General features: G+C 35.3%; 1 protein-coding gene across 2 annotated transcripts in view; it reads right to left on the minus strand.

Annotated features, from left to right (window-relative positions):
- ascc3 (activating signal cointegrator 1 complex subunit 3) overlaps positions 1-20,446 on the minus strand; it is an 854,735-nt gene that overhangs the window by 220,516 nt on the left and 613,773 nt on the right. For both annotated transcript variants that reach the window (XM_051925342.1, XM_051925343.1), the window contains exons 17-18: positions 2,398-2,517; positions 948-1,112 (exon numbers count right to left, since the gene is read on the minus strand). In XM_051925342.1, coding sequence (XP_051781302.1) covers positions 948-1,112; positions 2,398-2,517 — 285 coding nt within the window. The remainder of the gene's footprint in view (positions 1-947; positions 1,113-2,397; positions 2,518-20,446) is intronic.

Consider the following 20,446-nt stretch of genomic DNA (forward strand, 5'->3'; position numbering starts at 1 on the left):
AGGCATCTTGTTTAGAGAAACTGTAACACAAATTTAAGGCCCAGTGAGTATAATGTCCTACACAATCCAAAGGCAAATGGGAACTGGAATGGCCTCTGACAAGAATACATTTGTCAGAGCCAAAGTCACAACCCAGTCAGAAGACACATTTCTATTGCTTATCTGCTTGTGTGATTTGTACCTCACAGCACAACAGCTTCAAGCACAGCTTAAAAGTGGTCAAAAAAAGGAAGTCTCAGTTTCTACTGTGAAGAGAAGAATTTGTGCTGCAGGTTTGATAGAGTGAATGGCAGTAAAAATGCCATTCCTTAAAGGACAAAATAGAGCCTTGAAATAACAGCTGCGGACTACTGTAGACTGGAAGAAGGTCTTGTGTGAATCAAAATTTGAAATCTTCAGTTCATCACGCAGGGTGTTTTTATATTATTGAACTGGTTAATGGATGGTTCCTCAGGGAATGACACCAACTGTCAAACATGGAGGAGGAAGTGTGATGATCTGTGGTTCTTTTGCTAGAGGCAGAGTTGGTGACTTACACAGAGTGACTGGCATTCTGAATCAAAAGGGTTCCCACAGTCTGGCTCTTATATCAGCAAAAGGTGTCTACTTTGATGAATCAAAAAAGCTGAATACAATTTTATACAGTTAATGATTTCTTTACTTATTTTTTTTATTTACCATTGTTTATTTGTTCTATGCCTTAATTTCATGAAACATTAAGACATTAAACTACATGCATTCCCATAAAAACAGAAAAAACTGAGGTGTTCTAAAACTTTTAACCGGAAGTGTATATCTTTATCTGTATGTTAGACAATGAACATGTACCACATTCACTTTTAGTGCATAAAGAAAGCCTTTATCAACCTTAGTAAATAAATAAAAAAAAAGAAAAAAAAAAGAAAATGTCCAGCAGACTGTAAGAAAAAAGCATACTGAGGGCATACCTCCATTGTGTTATATTTAATGTAGAAGTGACTAGCAGTTCTACCCAAATCTGTCGATGAAAAATATCCTGTCCTCTCTTCAAATCGAATCATTCTAGCTTTGTCAAGCTTTCGGCCTGACTCCTTTACAAGTTCTGTACGGTAATTTTCCAAACTTGGGTCCATCTACAAAAGAGAATGTGTTTATAAATCCAGTTATATAAATATTATTTTAAAAAAAGACAGATGTGGAATAGTTTGATACAAGTCCCAGGAAATAAAATAAGTAATGATTCTCTGAAAATCTTATTCAAACCTTATTTATATTCATAACATATATATTTCCACTTACAAATCCAACTCACTATAAGTTATATATATATATATATATATATATATATATATATATATATATATATATATATATATATATATATATATATATATGCATATATTCGTCAGCAAAACTCATTAATACAGCTCAGGATAGTGGTGTTAATCCAAATTGTATACTGTTAAAATAAAGCAACAAAACAAAAAATAATGAGAAGATCCAAATGAACACACTTTTTATAATTTTTTAAAAAATATTCATTATATTGTAAAAACATAAAAATTGCAATGTAGAAAAATAAAACTAAACTCTGGCCACTATGTTTCCAGCCTGCGGGAGAGACCTCTATAGATACTCTGCAACATGCCATGAAATAAGTTAAAACATATAGTTTCACTGAGATACAAAGTACACAACTTTAAAATGAATACTTAAAAAAATTGCTTTAATCTTGGGGGATTCCTTTCAGTTTATTTATTTAGGAATTATTTTCCAAAGTGACTTACAATTCAAAAGTGTACAATACTATAGTTTATATTTGCACACCTGGAGTATTAAAAGGTTAAGTGATTTGCTCAGGGACAAACAACATGTCAGTTGGGCTGGCTGAACAACCTAAATTATGGCTCAATACTGGAGTCTCTTGGCTACACTCCCTAAATTCACAATTTATTTTCAAAGGAATAATCGAAAATATCACTATGGCTGATATAATATTATGCTGAAAAAAAGTTTTAATGAAAGATTATACAATGCAATATTCTTTACAACCCATATAAATAATACATAAGGTTACAGTTACAGATTCAATATTTTACCACTGTAATTAAGTTCCTCATACTCTTATTATTTGTGGTTTTTTTTTAAAGATCAATTGGACAAATTATGTATTATATAACACACTAATTTAAAAACAAGCTTGTTGTCAAAACATATTTATTATGTTTCTTTGGAATGTTTTTACTTATAATGAAGTTTAGGAGCATGAAATAGAATTGAGATATAGTAATTGTGTAATTAGCCAAATAGTTAATGAAATTTGTAAATTGTTTTTATCTACATATAATTATTCACAATGTTTATCATTAAGGTTCTATAACAAAACAAAATCTATGGGAATTGCTTGAATAATATTACCTGATATATTTTGTGATTGATGCCATAGGCTAGAGGATTAACTCTCATTCGCACATAGAGGTATGTGTAGCTAAGCCATTTTACTGCTTCGTCCACATTTGTTACCGTTCCTAATGCAATCTAAAAGGATAAACAAAGATTGAAAGACAAAAGCAGATTAATACATACAGTAGCTGAAAAACAACAGACTAGAAATAACACAAGTAAAGTGCTATTGGATCTTGGATGGAATAATAAAGAGTTATCAGTAGGTACGTATGAACATGAAACACTAGTTTTAAATTTGACATCCTACAACTATCAACATTTAATTTTTGCCTAAGTAATCAAACTAACTAAATACCTATGCAAACTAATTTCCTACAGATGAAGCCCAATAATTTGGCAAAAGCAGTGATAAAATATACACTGCATTATCACAAAATCCAAAAGAGTATAATTTTCACCATTAGGCAGAAGAAAATGCAACCATCTGTCTCTTCAGTTTCAAATCCATGAAGAACTAGACAGTTCTCCTTCACAGCCACAGGAGTCCTCTTATGTGCACTGTCTTTTGTGAAGTTTTTCCTTTTCTATCATTTAGTGTGGGTTTTCTCTGGGTACTTAATGTTATTTCAGTGTTAAAATATTTAACAATGCAGGTGTAAGAGAGAATAACGAAACACAATTGACTTGTAATATTTTACATTTTCAGTTATAAATATTTAGTTCATATGTTACATGAGAACTACTAATGGTGTTCTAGCTACTACCTTTTATTGACCAACCTAAGCACATTAACACATTTTTGAGTACAGGATATATTCCTAAATTAGATGTAATGTAGAAAGGGTGTGGAATGCAGCACCACTGTTATGTAAAGATGTATTTACTGGGGTAGCTCTGGGCTGTTGTGATCCAGCATCCCGTGTTTGAATTCCACCTTGGGCTGCTGTCTGTATGGAATTTATCAGTTCTCTCTCTGTCCTCTCTTTATCGAGGTACTCTGGTTTACCTTTCAAATACCAAAGATGGGCAGATTAGATTAACTTACAATTCAAAATTGGACATGTGCAAATATGAGTGTGGGTATGTGCTTCAGTTGGTTTTGCAACGGACTAGTGCCCTCTATTGGGTTCACTTTTGTCTTTAGCCTTATGCTGCTGAAATAGGCTATGGCACTCTGTAACCTTCAATTGTATTGAGCAAGCTTGATGATGTTACATCAGTTATATGCTGAAAGTAAAAAGCATGCCCCTAAAGATAAAAAAGAAAAGATATTCATACAACACAACTAATTTGCACCAACACATGAATAAAAACATTCACTGCAGCTTAAAAAACACACAAATTTTATCAAATGAGATGCTGCATGATTTACATTTTATTATGCCTGATGTGTTAAGATAATCAATCAAACAAGTTCATATCAGAAATGACTAAAAATACCCGACCCTTATTTTAATAAATACAGAAACTGTATCAAGCATGTTAACTTTTTGGAAGTTGATAATTTTTCTTAACTGAAGTAGGTAGTTTGGATTCACTTCACTGACAGTGAACTGAAATGATCAAGATGCACAGAAAGGACACACAGCTGGAGTCTTCTCTGTAGAGGTTCTGGTTGCCAAGCAGCCACTGTTTTTAGAGCCTACAGTTTCTCTTTTCTGCTGATCTGTTTCTTATTTTGCAAAAAGGTGAAGGTAACATACAATGCACCTGAATATTCTATACTTGAGCTACAGTATGGTTTCATACTTTTTTGAAGGGATTCCTTCATTTAGCTTAATCGGAAAACAGAATTTAAAGCATCCTGGTGTATGGTGATATACAAATTAAAAAATGCTTGATTAATACAGTTTAAAATGGCCACAGCAAAACAATGCTGTTCTTCTTAGAAATGATTAGGCTAAACTTAAAAGCTAACTGTGCACCAAAAAGGTCACTTTAATTTATAATTAACCATCCAAATCTAAATAATTTATTCACAATTTATTGAATTAAGATGAATTTCCCATAGCACAATCACTAACAAAGTGCATTTTATAGTTCTTTACTTTATTTTCCGAAAACATAAATAATTTGATTAAGTAATATCATAATGAAAGCATACAGGAGGTAGCATTTTGCAATTTTGTAAACATAAGTGTGTTTTTAAAAGAAACCTAGGAATATTGAAATCAAGCAGAAAAAAACAGAATGCAAAAAACAATCTTCTTTAAATATTATTATCTTGTAAATGAGGCACAGGCAACCAATCAACTTACTAGAGAAGGCATTTATCCATGCTGATATTAATGGAAATCTGATGAAGCAATCTGAAAAACTCCTTTAATATTTGAATGTGCTTTTGCTTCAGTTTCAAGTTTGACCACACACTGGTTAAGTCTGGGGCCCAACAACCATCAACTTATCATTTTAAACATGTTCCAGTACCATCGGGGTTAGAAATCATGTACCAGGTGTTTTCTGTGATTGTAGGTTAGTTTTTAACCTAGGAATACTCAAGATCATCATCTGAAGTGAATTATTACTTTCTCCTGGTTGCTTAATAACAGCTTTGTTAATAAAAATCTGTCAAATTACCAATAAATGCAACTGTATACAAAAGGAGGAAATAAACAATTTAATAATAATTAAATTTAATGTTTATATTAAACCTGAAAGTCAGGACTAAATTTACTTCATTATCACCGTAAACAAAATAACAGAAAAATCAGAGTTAAAAAGTATAATCTTTAAAATGCTAAACTCATCTCCACTCGTGGTTTATATTTTACTTTTCCAGAATTTTTATACTAAGTACAAACAACCTATTTTGTTCATACACTTCCTTTTTGAGATATAACTTTTTTTTCTCCACAAAATAATGTACAAGAGGGCTTTTTACCTACATGATGATACTTTTTGGCATGGTGCCTTTCTGGTTTTCTGATGGTAATTTTAGTTATTTACAACATCATGTAAGAGGGAATTTAATTGAATTTCCTACAAAGCTGAATGCTTTTCTTGTTACCTAGATACATGTTGAGAAGAAAAGATGTACAGACACTATATAAAGCCACAAAAAATATTACATATACTTTTACACTTCTTTTAAAATTAAATTACCTCTAATAAGGTAAAGATCAGATCACAAAATTGTAAATTACCATATCTGTTGTCACAGACATGCGCATGGGAGGCAGCTAAAAGGTTCAAAAGATGGTAATTTTTCGCCAAAACAGGGGATGACAGAGTGCACTAATCCATGATTCTTTCTATTAGCAGAACGATCATGGGCAATTCTGCTTGGGTCCGATGATGTCAATTCTGGTTCCGGCATCAAGACATCACTTTTGGCTCCATGCCAAGGATATCATTTCCGGTTCTGGCCATGGCACTTGCGGCCCCAGCCACGAGGATGCCACTTCCGGTTCCTGCCTGATGACATCATTTCCCATCTACCTTACATACTGTATAAGCACCATGTTTTCCTGTTCTTTGTCTATGGACTGATCTATATCAATTTGAACTACAGTAATCCCTCGCTATATCGCGCTTCGACTTTCACGGCTTCACTCTATTGTGGATTTTATATGTAAGCATATTTAAATATATATCGTGGATTTTTTGCTGGTTCGCGGATTTCTGCGGACAATGGGTCTTTTAATTTCAGGTACATGCTTCCTCAGTTGGTTTGCCCAGTTGATTTCATACAAGGGACGCTATTGGCAGATGGCTGAGAAGCTACCCAACCAGAGCGCGTATTACGTATTAAATAAAACTCCTCAAATATATTGTGAGCACGGGGGCTGTTCGCACCCCTAGAAGATACGGCCGCTCCTCAAAAAACACTGAAAGATTACCTTCACATTGCTCGCTTCCTTGCTGGGCTTAAATGTGGCTGTTTTGTCAAGCGATATGCTTCCTGCATGGTGCTTCGCATACTTAAAAGCTCGAACAGCACGTATTGATTTTTAATTGTTTGTTTTTCTCTGTCTCTCTCTCTCACTCTCTCTGACATTCTGTGCTCCTGACGATGGGGTGTGAACAGGGGGGGCTGTTCGCACCACTAGACGATAGGGACGCTCCTCTAAAAAAATGCTGAAAGGCTACCTTTACATTGCTCCCTTCCTAGCAGCTGCGTTGTCCGGCGGTGCTTCGCATACTTAAAAGCCCAAACAGCCCTATTGATTTGTTTGCTTTTCTCTCTCTCTCTCTGACATTATCTGCTCCTGACGCGCACTCCTTTGAAGAGGAAGATATGTTTGCATTCTTTTAATTGTGAGACGGAACTATCATCTCTTTCTTGTCATGGAGCACAGTTTAAACTTTTGAAAAATAGACAAATGTTTGTTTGCAGTGTTTGAATAAAGTTCCTGTCTCTCTACAACCTCCTGTGTTTCTGTGCAAATCTGTGACCCAAGCATGACAATATAAAAATAACCATATAAACATATGGTTTCTACTTCGTGGATTTTCACCTTTCGCGGGGGGGTCTGGAACGCAACCCCCGCGATAGAGGAGGGATTACTGTACATCTTTGCTGCATTTTTTGCAGCCAATTGCAAGTATACAGGTGGCTGCCACCAAATGTCTTCCGTGTTGTGTGGATCATTTACACTGTATTGAAGAAATTGTTTCAATCTTTAAGGTCAAGAATGTTCAATGGCTTTTAAAACTGATAAAATTGCATAAACATTTTGCTTTTCTAAAAATACAAATTTGAAAAAGTACAATGAATAGCTCTACCCCTGTCTGGCACAAAAAAACCCTAACAAACATCAACAGCACTGACTTTAATAAATAAGTGAGGTGTTAAGTAATATGTTGATTACCAGTTAGCAAGTGGCTCATGAGTGCAATCACAGAATGCAATCACAGAATATTAGCCTAATCTATTAATAGACATCAAGTACAAGAGCTGCTAAACATGTTTTTTGATTTGTAGTTTCATCATACAATGATGCAAGGAATTTACTTATACAGATTTGACTTTGTTATTTTCAACATACAAGAGCTTAATAATGTGATACAAGAATAGGTTGAGATGACATTTTTGTGTCAAATAGGGAAATGTGGAGATGATTGAAAGGAGCAAATGTTTTCTTTTTTCTTATCAATCTTTCATTATGAGGGATATTAAAGCCAGCGAGTTGCCATAGATTTTCAACAGACAACCATTAACAAAAAAAGTTGAGGTTCTTGAGCAGCTATGGCATCTCCAAAATATCACTACAGTGAACAACCTCTCCACAAATCACAAACATATCCTTTGCTCACCTTCCTATAACATCATATAACATGCACTTTGACAGTTTCAGCATGGACAAAAAAGCAACTTAGGAAGCAACACTACAAAAAAATCTGCAAGTAATCTGTCATGAAAGTAATTCTAAAAATCGACTGCTGAGAAGAAGTCCTGCAGTAAGGCATGAACAACTGAAAAGGAGAACAATCCAGTGGGAAGCTGCTCAAGCACCAACACAAGAAGGGTAGATAATGGCACAGGATTGATGGCTGATATATCAACACCTCTAGAATGCAGAAAGCTGGAATGTTATCAAAATGGACTGTTTCTGTTCTTAAAAATTAAAGCATCTCATTAATTTGAATTTACAAGAGATGTATGTCTCTGGTTTCATTAATATAGTATTTTCCACAGGCTAACAAAACAATGGGTATACTATCAAAACCTTCAAAAACAAAAAATACTTAAATAAGTCTAAACCATAATACTGGCATATACATTTCAGAACAATTTTGTAACATGAGTAGACAGCCCTAAAATTTATTCAAAGTAGCTGGTCACAGTAAACATAAAGAACGGCATAAAGCTCTTTAGTAACCTAATAGATTATACAAGAGTTTAAAAAAAAACAGCAAGGCTAAAAAAAATGCAAGATCCTCTTTTGCACCAGTGTAACAAGCCGATAAGAATTCCCCCTGGCTAGTACATTACAGGCTGTATCAAAGTATAAAGACACGGATAAAGGCTTAAAACTGTCATTTACAACTCAAAAGGTTTATCCTCAAAATACCAAGAACTTCATAGTGAACTCAGACATAGTAAAAACAAAAAAAAAATAAATAAAAATAATAATAAAAAAACATATATATGCTGTAAAATTTTAATAATGTGATTTTTTTTTTTTTTTTGCAAAACACTAACAATATACTACAATAGGGAAGACTCATGGAAAAAAAGTCTCCTGAACAGAGCAGCATTTGGCCTCAGCACCAGTTTACACATATAAATTAGTGCTCTGAAAGCAAAACACAGAGGAAAGTTCAGCAGCAAATACAATGTAGCCATTATAGTTTTTATGCTATGTGAAATCAGCAAGAGAAACGTCTATTAAGGACCTGCCTAGGAAACACCATTGCTACTATGCAAACAGTTCAGCATACACACATTTTACTGGTGATGGAAACATTAAAATTTGAAAGAAAAACTACAGTAAATGACTTAGTTTTCATTAACTGTTAAGATTGAAAATAATTTCATATTAAAAACAAAGATAGAAGTGGAGCACTGAGACAAAACATGGGTAACCTATAAAAGCACATCCTGAGGAAAAAAATAGTATTCATCCCTAATTTAAAACATTGCTACCGAGTCATGCTTTAGTAAGAAAAGTGCCCTTGTACAGTAAAAGGTCTCATACATTAAACATCACACTGCAATGTGGAAAGAACTTTGAATAAGTGCTATAGCCCTGGGCTAAAGAACCTCGTCCAACTAGGCTTTAATCAGGGTTTTTTTCTGTTGTTATGCACTTTCAGATACAGCTGTAATGCACATAAAGGTGGAATGTGAGTGTGTAGAAAAAATAATAACAGCACTGAATAGAGAAAAAAAGCTCTGTGTTTAGTTCAATAAAAGAAAAATACTTCCATATTTTCTCATTTCTTTTACATATTATTAAACAAATGTAAAAATCAGAGAAGTTATAAGAAACTCAAATGTTGGACAACATGGTTTTAAATGAGAAAGGTTAATTTTTACACTTTCACAGTTGTTTCAATTGTGGTCATGGAAGGGTGTCTTCCACCACCTGCTGGAATACTGTGACTATTGCAGTGAAGCAATCTACTTCAGAGCTTTCCAAAAGAATCCAGGAGATAATATTGAAGAAACAGCAAGAGCTGAATAAAAATGTACTAAGTATCAAAACATGTGGTTGCGTACTATTACAATACTTCTTCCCAGTGGTTGCTGTTTTATGTCAATAAGACAAATTGCCTGGCAGAGCAGAATAATGTCTTGTAGAGACAACACTGATGAAGAAATCTCACATTCAGAATGCTCTTCAAAGTAATCCATGGAAAGGAAAGCCTTATTTAGGACCTTTTTCTGAGTGCTTTATTGTAATCTCTCTTTACTGCCAAACAGCTTCAATTTCATGATGTTGAGATAAACATTCCCAGGAGAACTGAAAAATTTTGTTTTCTACTGAGAAATATCACAAGTATTCTTTCAATAGGTAAACCCAGCCACAGGGGATGCACAAACCAGTGTGTTTCTTCGTGCCGGTCCCAAGCCTGGATAAATGGGGAGGGTTACGTCAGGAAGGGCATCCGGTGTAAAATTTTGACAAATCAATATGCGGACAATAATACAAATTTCCATACCGGATTGGTCGAGCCCCGGGTTAACAACGACCGCCACCAGTACTGTTAGCCAACAGGATGCTGGTGGAAATTGGGCTACTGTTGGCCGAAGAAGAAGAAGGAGGAGAAGAAGAGGGGGGGGGGGGGGGGGGGGGGGGAGACATGTCTGGAAGCGGGAGGAGAGGAGGAAAGAGAGTGGAACTGAGGGTAGGAACTTTGAATGTTGGCAGTATGACTGGTAAGGGGAGAGAGTTAGCAGATATGATGGAGAGAAGGAAGGGTGATATATTGTGTGTGCAAGAGACTAAATGGAAGGGGAGTAAGGCCAGGTGGATCAGAGGTGGATTCAAATTGTTCTATCATGGTGTGGATGGGAGGAGAAATGGGGTAGGAATTATCCTGAAGGAACAGTATGTCAAGAGTGTTTTGGAGGTGAAAAGAGTGTCAGGCAGAGTAATGATTATGAAGCTGGAAATTGGAGGTGTGATGATAAATGTTGTTAGTGCATATGCACCGCAAGTTGGGTGTGCATTGGGTGAGAAAGAAGATTTTTGGAGTGAGTTGGATGAAGTGATGAATAGTGTACCCAAGGGACAGAGAGTGGTGATTGGAGCAGATTTCAATGGGTATGTTGGTGAAGGGAACACTGGAGACGAGGAGGTGATGGGTAGGTATGGTGTCAAGGAGAGGAATGAACAAGGTCAGAGGATAGTGGATTTTGCCAAAAGGATGGACATGGCTGTGGTGAATACGTATTTTAAGAAGAGGGAGGAACATAGGGTTACGTACAAGAATGGAGGAAGATGCACACAGGTAGATTACATCCTATGCAGAAGAGTTGATCTGAAGGAGATTGAAGACTGTAAAGTGGTGGCAGGGGAAAGTGTAGTTAAGCAGCATAGGACGGTGGTCTGTAGGATGACGCTGGAGATCAAGAAGAGGAAGGGAGTGAGGGCAGAGCCAAGGATCAAATGGTGGAATCTGAAAAAGGAAGACTGCAAGGTTGAGTTTAGGGAGGAGGTGAGACAGGCACTGGGTGGCAGTGAAGAGTTACCAGACAGCTGGGAAACTACAGCAGATATAGTAAGGGTGATGGCAAGAAGGGTGCTTGGCGTGACATCTGGAAAGAGGAAGGAGGAAAAAGAAACCTGGTGGTGGAATGAAGAAATACAGGAGAGTATACAGAGGAAGAGGATGGCAAAGAAGAAGTGGGATAGTCAGAGAGATGAAGAAAGTAGACAAGAGTACAAGGAGATAAGGCGCAAGGTGAAGAGAAAGGTGGCGAAGGCTAAAGAAAAGGCGTATGATGAGTTGTATGAGAGGATGGACACTAAGGAGGGAGAAAAGGACCTGTACCGATTGGTTAGACAGAGGGACCGAGCTGGGAAAGATGTGCAGCAGGTTAGGGTGATAAAGGATAAAGATTGAAACGTACTCACAAGTGAGGAGAGTGTGTTGAGCAGATGGAAAGAATACTTTGAAAGGCTGATGAACGAAGAGAAGAAGAGAGATAAGAGGTTGGATGATGTAGAGATAGTGAATCAGGAAGTGCAACGGATTAGCAAGGAGGAAGTAAGGACAGCTATGAAGAGGCTGAAAAATGGAAAGGCCGTTGGTCCAGAAGACATACCTATGGAAGCATGGAGGTGTTTAGCAGAGATGGCAGTGGAGTTTTTTGGAATGTGAGAGGATGCCTGAGGAGTGGAGAAGAAGTGTACTGGTGCAGATATTTAAGAATAAGGGGGATGTGCAGGACTGCAGTAACTACAGGGGAATAAAATTGATGAGTCACAGCATGACGTTATGGGAAAGAGTAGTGGAAGCTTGGTTAAGAAGTGAGGTGATGATTAGTGAGCAGCAGTATGGTTTCATGCCAAGAAAGAGCACCACAGATGCAATGTTTGCTCTGAGGATGTTGATGGACAAGTTTAGAGAAGGCCAGAAGGAGTTGCATTGCGTCTTTGTGGACCTGGAGAAAGCATATGACAGGGTGCCTCGAGAGGAGTTGTGGTATTGTATGAGGAAGTCGGGAGTGGCAGAGAAGTATGTAAGAGTTGTACACAATATGTACGAGGGAAGTGTGACAGTGGTGAGGTCTGCGGTAGGAGCGACGGATGCATTCACCGTGGAGGTGGGATTACATCAGGGATCAGCTCTGAGCCCTTTCTTATTTACAATGGTGATGGACAGGTTGACAGGCGAGATTAGACAGGAGTCCCCGTGGACTATGATGTTTGCTGATGACATTGTGATCTGTAGCGATAGTAGGGAGCAGGTTGAGGAGACCCTGGAGAGGTGGAGATATGCTCTAGAGAGGAGAGGAATGAAGGTCAGTAGGAATAAGACAGAATACATGTGTGTAAATGAGAGGGAGGTCAGTGGAATGGTGAGGATGCAGGAAGTAGAGTTGGTGAAGGTGGAGGAGTTTAAATACTTGGGATCAACAGTACAGAGCAATGGGGATTGTGGAAGAGAGGTGAAAAAGAGAGCGCAGGCAGGGTGGAATGGTTTGAGAAGAGTGTCAGGAGTAATTTCTGACAGACGGGTATCAGCAAGAGTGAAAGGGAAAGTGTACAGGACGGTAGTGAGACCAGCTATGTTATATGGGTTAGAGACGGTGGCACTGACCAGAAAGCTGGAGACAGAGCTAGAGGTAGCAGAGTTAAAGATGCTAAGATTTGCACTGGGTGTGATGAGGATGGATAGGATTAGAAATGAGTACATTAGAGGGTCAGCTCAAGTTGGACGATTGGGAGACAAAGTCTGAGAGGCGAGATTGCATTGGTTTGGACATGTGCAGGGGAGAGATGCTGGGTATATTGGGAGAAGGATGCTAAGGATTGAGCTGCCAGGGAAGAGGAAAAGAGGAAGGCCTAAGCGAAGGTTTATGGATGTGGTGAGAGAGGACATGCAGGTGATGGGTGTAACAGAACAAGATGCAGAGGACAGAAAGATATGGAAGAAGATGATTCGCTGTGGCAACCCCTAACGGGAGCAGCCGAAAGAAGAAGAAGATTCTTTCAACAGGTAGGTTCAAGTGGGTTCACTTAGAAGTCAGTTTAAATCCTGAATTTTCCAAATAATGATGTAACAGACTGTCATTCGTATTTCATTTTATAAAATTAAAAATAATTATCCAGATGTGCCATTTTGCTTATTAAGACTATGATCATACTGACAAGCACATTAGACACATTTTGTTTTTGTTACACACACACACACACACACGCACACACACACACACACACACACAAGCACACAAACACAAACCATAACTTTCTCCTACCTGCATAATCCTATTCAAGGCCAAATCAATATCAAGACAGCACTGGGCACAAAGCAGGAAAAATCCCAGGATATGGTGCCAGTCCATTACATGGCAAATTGAGATAAACACCAACATGTACACTTACACAGGAGCCAATTTGGCAACACAAATCAGCATAACTAGTGCTTCAAATCCAAACAGACAAAGTCCAGATGCATGATTTGAACATATGATTATGGGTATGTGTATTCAGCAACATTAACAATTGTGCTAACATGCCGCCCTACATTGAATATTCAGTGTAGACAGTGCAATGTGATTTTGTATTGCCTTTCTGAATGGTCTTTAAACTTTTATTGAATAAAATGATTTTAAAAAAGTGTTTAAATTTGACATTACTGGAAGAGCTTTGATGCAAGGCAATAGAGAGCTAGCTTCATAGTGACAACAGCCAAAACACACTGATTCACTAAAAAAATTCCAGCTTTCTTTTAAAAATCTGTATTTTACCACTTTACCTCTTGCCTTTGTAAATGAGAGAACAAGCACAAATATAAATGTATAATTATTAAAAAGAAACCACATCTTTTTTCAAAATTGTGAATACAAAGCCTTTAAATTATATATAAAAGTCTAATCAGATAAAGCATTTGGAAAGATTTTCTTTTGTTTCATCCACAGATTACATTTAGGTTATGTGCTATGAGTTTAATTATAAGTAGATACACAATCAGCCTACGCAAATTAGATTAACATAAAACTGCTAACAGAAATCAGTTGGTGTTGTAGTCCATTACTAAAATGACTAATAGATATCACTTAAATAAATATAAATATCTATTAATAATGTAACTAAATTTACAAACTGCAACATGTGTCAGTAAATACTGATAATGGCAACCACAAATCATTCAAAATCTAAATGTGCTTATCCACTTCTCTGGGAAAATAACATGTTTCCAGCACATACAGTACATATTAAATGTTACTTTACTATAAACCAAGGAAAAGATACTGTAAGTCTGATCAACCTAAGCACTTTCTATTCAAAAATAATATTAAATATTTAACTCTTGATTTATTTCTTGCACTGTACCTGTGGTGCAGTTTAAAGTTACTATACAAGAACAAATTGAAAAATCAAAAATTTCAGTGGTTTTCTTTTCACAGTTGTAGTTCATTGTACTTGTTTTAATAGAATATAGCAACACCATTTTAAGCAGGATATATTCAAGTCAGGCCATTGAAAAATATGTCAGCGTGATAAAGTAAGCAAAGTGTCTGTTTAGTGGACAGTCCTGCACTACTACTTCTTTCGGCTGCTCCTGTTAGGGGTTGCCACAGCGGATCATCTTCTTCCATATCGCCCTGTCTTATGCATCTTGCTCTGTTACAAACACCACCTGCATGTCCTCTCTCACCATATCCATAAACATTCTCTTAGGCCTTCCTCTTTTCCTCTTGCCTGGCATCTCTATCCTTAACATCCTTTTCCCAATATACCCAGCATCTCTCCTTTGTTCAAACCAACGCAATCTCGCCTCTCAGACTTTGTCTCCCAACCGTCCTACTTGAGCTGACCCGTATATACTCATTTCTAATCCTGTCCATCCTCATCACACCCAGTGCAAATCTTAGCATCTTTAACTCTACAACCTCCAGCTCTGTCTCCTGCATTCTGGTCAGTGCCACCATCTCTAACCCATATAACATAGCTGGTCTCAGTGGACAGTGCTTTACTGACAAGTGATAATGTTGATTGTTTTTTTTATATCTCTGTTTAGGCTAAATGAAAAGCCTATTAAAGAAGGCCATGCAAAACTGACACAAGTTGCATTTTTTAAACAGAAGACTTAAAATGATCACACATATTAAATTAGATAGATAGATAGATAGATAGATAGATAGATAGATAGATAGATAGATAGATAGATAGATAGATAGATAGATAGATAGATAGATAGATAGAGTTTGAGTACCACCTAGTGGTTATCTACAGTAACATACAATGGAATCAGGAAGTATTCAGACCTTTTCACTTTTTCAACATTTTGGTATTTTGTAGGATGTGCTAAATTTTACATACATTTTTCCTCACATCAAGCAACACTCACTACCCCAGAATAACAAAAAAGAAAACAAAATTGTAGAAATTTTTGCAAATTTATTAAAAAAAAAAACCTGAAATATCACATTGACAAAAGTGACCCTTTGCTATGACACTTGAAATTTGGCTCAGGTGTATCCCATTCTATTGATCATCGTTGAGATGTTTCTGCACCTTGTCTGGAGTCCACCTGTGGTCAATTCAATCCACTGGACATTATTATCCACGGCACACATATGTCTATAGAAGGTTCCACAGTTGATAATGTGTGTCAGAACAAAAATCAAGCCACAAGGTCAAAAAAATTGCCTGCTGAGCATTGAGACTGGATTGTGTTGAGGCACTGAACTGGGGAATGGTACAAAAAGTTCCTGCAGCACTGAAGGTTCCCAAGAGCACAGTCGCTTTCATAATTCTTGTCACAAACTCAAGAAGACCTCAGGCTGGAATTGCTGGCTAAGGTGCTTGAAGCAAGTATTGAATAAAGGATTCAATACTTTATTCGAAGTATTGGAATACTTGTCAATGTGATATTTCAGATATTTTAATACATTTGAAAAAATTTCTAAAATCATGTTTCCACTTTGGTATTCTGGTGTTTTGAGTGTTGCTCAATGTTGGGGAAAAATGAATGAAAATGATTTCAGCAAAAGACTGCAGCATATCAAAAAATGAAAAAAGGGGTCAGAATACTTTATGAAACCATTGTATGTTGTCATATCCTAGAAATAATTTTTTCTATAAGTATGCCCTTCTTATTTTGAACTATATAATAAAAGTGTCAAAAGTATTTAAATATTACATTATTTAGGCTGTGTATTAAATTATCATAATCTAATATATACTTTTGATCAGAATATAACTTATTTACTTTTCAATGGTTGAATATCTGAACATTCTGAACTAATTGCCTGTTTACATGACACCTCTGCATAACAATTACTTTATTAAATATTACATTTAGGCACATACGGACAATAGCCTCACAGAAACAATCAAACCCCTGAAGCTGATTCCACAGAATAAGTAAATACTATGCATTCCATGAAAATTTATGTGGATTTTCTATTGATAATCTAGATTCTTTCATTGGTTCAAAGAGATGCCATTTAGGGGAGTTACATCAGTAATTGATTGTGTATGTCTTTGAAATTAGTGTCGGTAAGGTAGGTTCAGATATTCTACAAGCCCAAACTGAAGAAGGAAAAAAAAAATATGTGACTCAACTAGCACACTCTGGTATTTGTTGGATATTACTATTTTGCATGTGAAATTTTACGATGTGTGTTATCTGCTGTTTCTTTATGGTTCAGTACAGTGCTACAGTGCACCACCTACAGTAAGTCACCAAGCACCTTACATAAATAATGGATAAACCTTTTACTTTTCATTTGTTTCCTTTTTCTGCTTCTTTCAATGTGTATAGACTCACAAATGAAGGGAAAATTTTAAATGGATCAAATAAACAAACAAGGAAGCAAACACGCAAACAAATAAATAAATTAATGGTCCCTCCTGGCCTTATACTTGTATACACATTAGGTGTGCTGTATAACAGATGGTCCAATAGTGCTTCTTACACATATTGTATAACATCACTTCATTTGTTCAAGCTGTTTTTATTATTATTATTTTTGTTTTTCTAGAAATCCTGAGCTCTTTCTCACTTTTGAGGTTTTTGTCAGAAGGCTCTGGAAGTTTGTTTATAATTACTTGGGAGGTTACATGTCTAAGGTCTATTGATTAGCCTAAAACAACTTAAGACTGGTATATTCTATGTCCTTTTAAAATAATTTCTGGATGCACATTGAATTTTCAGACACACAAACAGCTGCCATTCCTTCTCACTTTTTGGCCTCTAAGTCTATTAGCTTTATGCTAATTAGCAAGGCATTATCTTTAGATTGCAAACTAATTGCTTCTGTTCAGGAATCCCCTTGGTGTTTCTCGTGACTATCCTACATCTGCCAGTTGCAAATTGGAGGCCTTTAGATTACAAAGGGGCCATCTCATCTAGGTGAGCCATAAACAACAACTCCCTTGTTCTGTAGAAAGAACAGCTTCTAAGAGGAAATGGCATATATATTCCAACCCCCCACTCTTAAAAAGAACCAGACTGTTACACCTGTAAACACACATTAATGTGGAAGTGTCAGTATTCCTTTCATCAAAGGTGAATTTCACTATGTTACTTACTGGAGGCACTTCTGACAATATTAATAGATGGACAAGTATACAATTTTTGTGTAAAACGGGGATGTAAAAAAACCACAGCATTTATGGTGTATTACCAAACTATTCATGCTATGAATTATACTTCAGGAAGTTCAGACAGTTTCAGAATTAAATGAATGGTTTTATTTTCTGCTTCAGGAGAATGTAATTATATGCTTTTATCAGCTGTCAATAATAAAACTGAGCGCTTATTTCCTGGTATTCAGATAAAGTAAAATATAAAGAGTATATTACTCAAGCATGGGATAATGAAGAACAGATTAGCAGTGATATTGACTATATGGTTAATATACTGCTTATAAATTATGGTTTTGTTCACTCACTTTTTGGGCAATTAATTATGATATCTGAGAGATGGAATTGTCTCAGTTCATTTTTATTTATGACTGTGAGAAAATTCTTGTGAACAGTCATAGTTCTTTTCTGTTTTTCAAACTTAAGAAATACATTTACAAAGAGAGCAGAAACTCAAGATGAACTTGCTATTAGTCCAGAAAGATATTCTAAGTAATATTCACATTGGGACAATGATTATGTTTACATTAAACAGGTCCATAATAAACTAACACAAGAAATAGTAAAAGTTGACCAAATAAAAACTGCAGCTGGAGAAGGATTCTCTATCAAAGTAGAAAGTCAATAATATGCAGAGATACTTTTCTTCTTTCTTCTAGCTCTTTCATTTTCTGTGTTAAACATGCTAGTGTTTAAAAGATAAAAGAGATTTAAAAGATAAAAGCATTTCAAACTTCATTATTCAACGCTCTGTTTACAGAGCTCAAAATTGGTGGTAGTCTGCTTGTGCAAGGTTCTAAGATTTTCTTTTGGACCAGTAATTTTTAAAGGATTAACAGTGCAATAGGCTACTAACATATTTCCATTACCACAGCTTTTCATTAAAGTTCTGTGAAAATTTTCAAAATTATTATTATTAGTATAGGCCTTTTATAGAATTTCCATAAAAAGAGAAAGATGAATTACACAGATGGCACGATAAATGTGCACAGAGACAAAAAGCATGTGAAGAGAAACTAAAACTTGTGGTTTGTTCAAGCAGGTGCCTTGAAATCTATGATCCTCTCTTAGTTAAAATTTGACAGCATGGCTCCAACAATTCTTCTTAAAAGCTGTTTAATAACACATCAACTGTTGTAGCCTGCAGTTCTCTTATTTCTTTTTGTGTGTATAGGTTTCACCTCTAAGCTCTTAACTATTCCTCACCTATCACTTCCATTTTATCTACAAATTCACACAGCTTTATTTTAGTCTAGATTTAAACATTCCTGGGAGATTTATTTTTTATATCTAAGCTGTATGGCATTAAGACAGTCACAAGTCAGAACATTTTCACACCCTCAATGAGGTAAACATACTTCTATCAACACTTCTCATATATTATCTGTGTGTTTACTTCCAGCTCCTTTCACTATTTCTATTTCCGTCTGCCTTTAACCATAGGGCTCACAAATATGGAAAACTGTTGTTGATATTTGATATCTAAAATTTGATATCTAAAATATAATTTTCACTAGTCAGAACAGATATCTACATATGCTTGACTATCCAAAGTGAGAATTACTGACAGTGAATTACACTTTAATTCATTTTGTATAATGTGAATCACAGACCTTTTTGTTTATTCTGTAGAGAGCTTAGTTTGAAACATCTTATACTATTGTAACTAGGTGAAATTTGAATTAGATACATCTACTTTAAATACATTTTCAATAGTAACAATTCAAATACTAGATTTCTGTCATTTGTGAAGTTAAAATTAGAATTACAGATAAGGTCAACTTCAGCTATGGTCGATTAAAACAGTATCTATCTATCTATCTATCTATCTATCTATCTATCTATCTATCTATCTATCTATCTATCTATCTATCTATCTATCTATCTATCTATCTATCTATCTATCTATCTATCTATCTAAATATACTGAAGATAATATTAATCTCAGAAAGTCAAAATGTAAATGCAGATACCTCTATGTTAAAGCTAAATCTCAAAGTTGAATTCTAACTAGCTAAAATGTAATCACTCATAATCATAAAGGAAAAATTTAACTAGTGATTACATGATTGTAGCTACTGAAGTTACAAATTAGCATGAGACGTTAAATGTTATAATTGTTTTCCATATACAAGCAGTTGCATCTTTTGTTTAGCTCTGCAACATGTGTTTCACGCTACAAAGAAATATTTGTATTAACTTGATCTTAAAAGGATTAGTATGGATTTACCCTATTTTTCAATCTATTTTTTTTTTATAAATTTTTTTTATTAATTTTATTGTAATCATTCCATACAAATAGATCAGATAGATTATTTTTCAATCTAATAGTTCTGTTTGGTTTTTGTTGGTGAACTGTATTGAATTTTATTTGTTGATTTTTTTTGTTGAACTGTAGCTTTGTATTACCCTTTTTGTTCTCAATGCTCTAATATGCATTTACATAGTTGCAAAATATAATAAAAAGGTTTTTTAAAAGCAGACCTTCAGATTATATGGAAAAACTAATTAAAAAGACAAGTTCTTAAAATAATTTAATTAATAATGAAAATTTTTCAAATTGTACTTTTTTATGTGACCTACCATATTCACTTTCAAGTATATGAGCTAAAATAATAACACAAATACAAATAAATTTTCAGACATCAAAATATTAGAACAAAGACATTTTGTAAAATGTTCAATAGATTTAAGTTTTCCAAAATAACCATATAAGCTACAAAATATTTAGTAACACATTTAATTCACTGATGTTAGGTTAGTATCTACACAGTAATAGGCTTCTCCTCATATTAAAAAAAATTAAATTCTTATTTGAAAGGTTACAATAAGAATGAGGATGAGCATAG

This window comes from Erpetoichthys calabaricus, chromosome 3 (genome assembly GCF_900747795.2).
Source record: "Erpetoichthys calabaricus chromosome 3, fErpCal1.3, whole genome shotgun sequence".
NCBI classification, from domain to species: domain Eukaryota; kingdom Metazoa; phylum Chordata; class Cladistia; order Polypteriformes; family Polypteridae; genus Erpetoichthys; species Erpetoichthys calabaricus.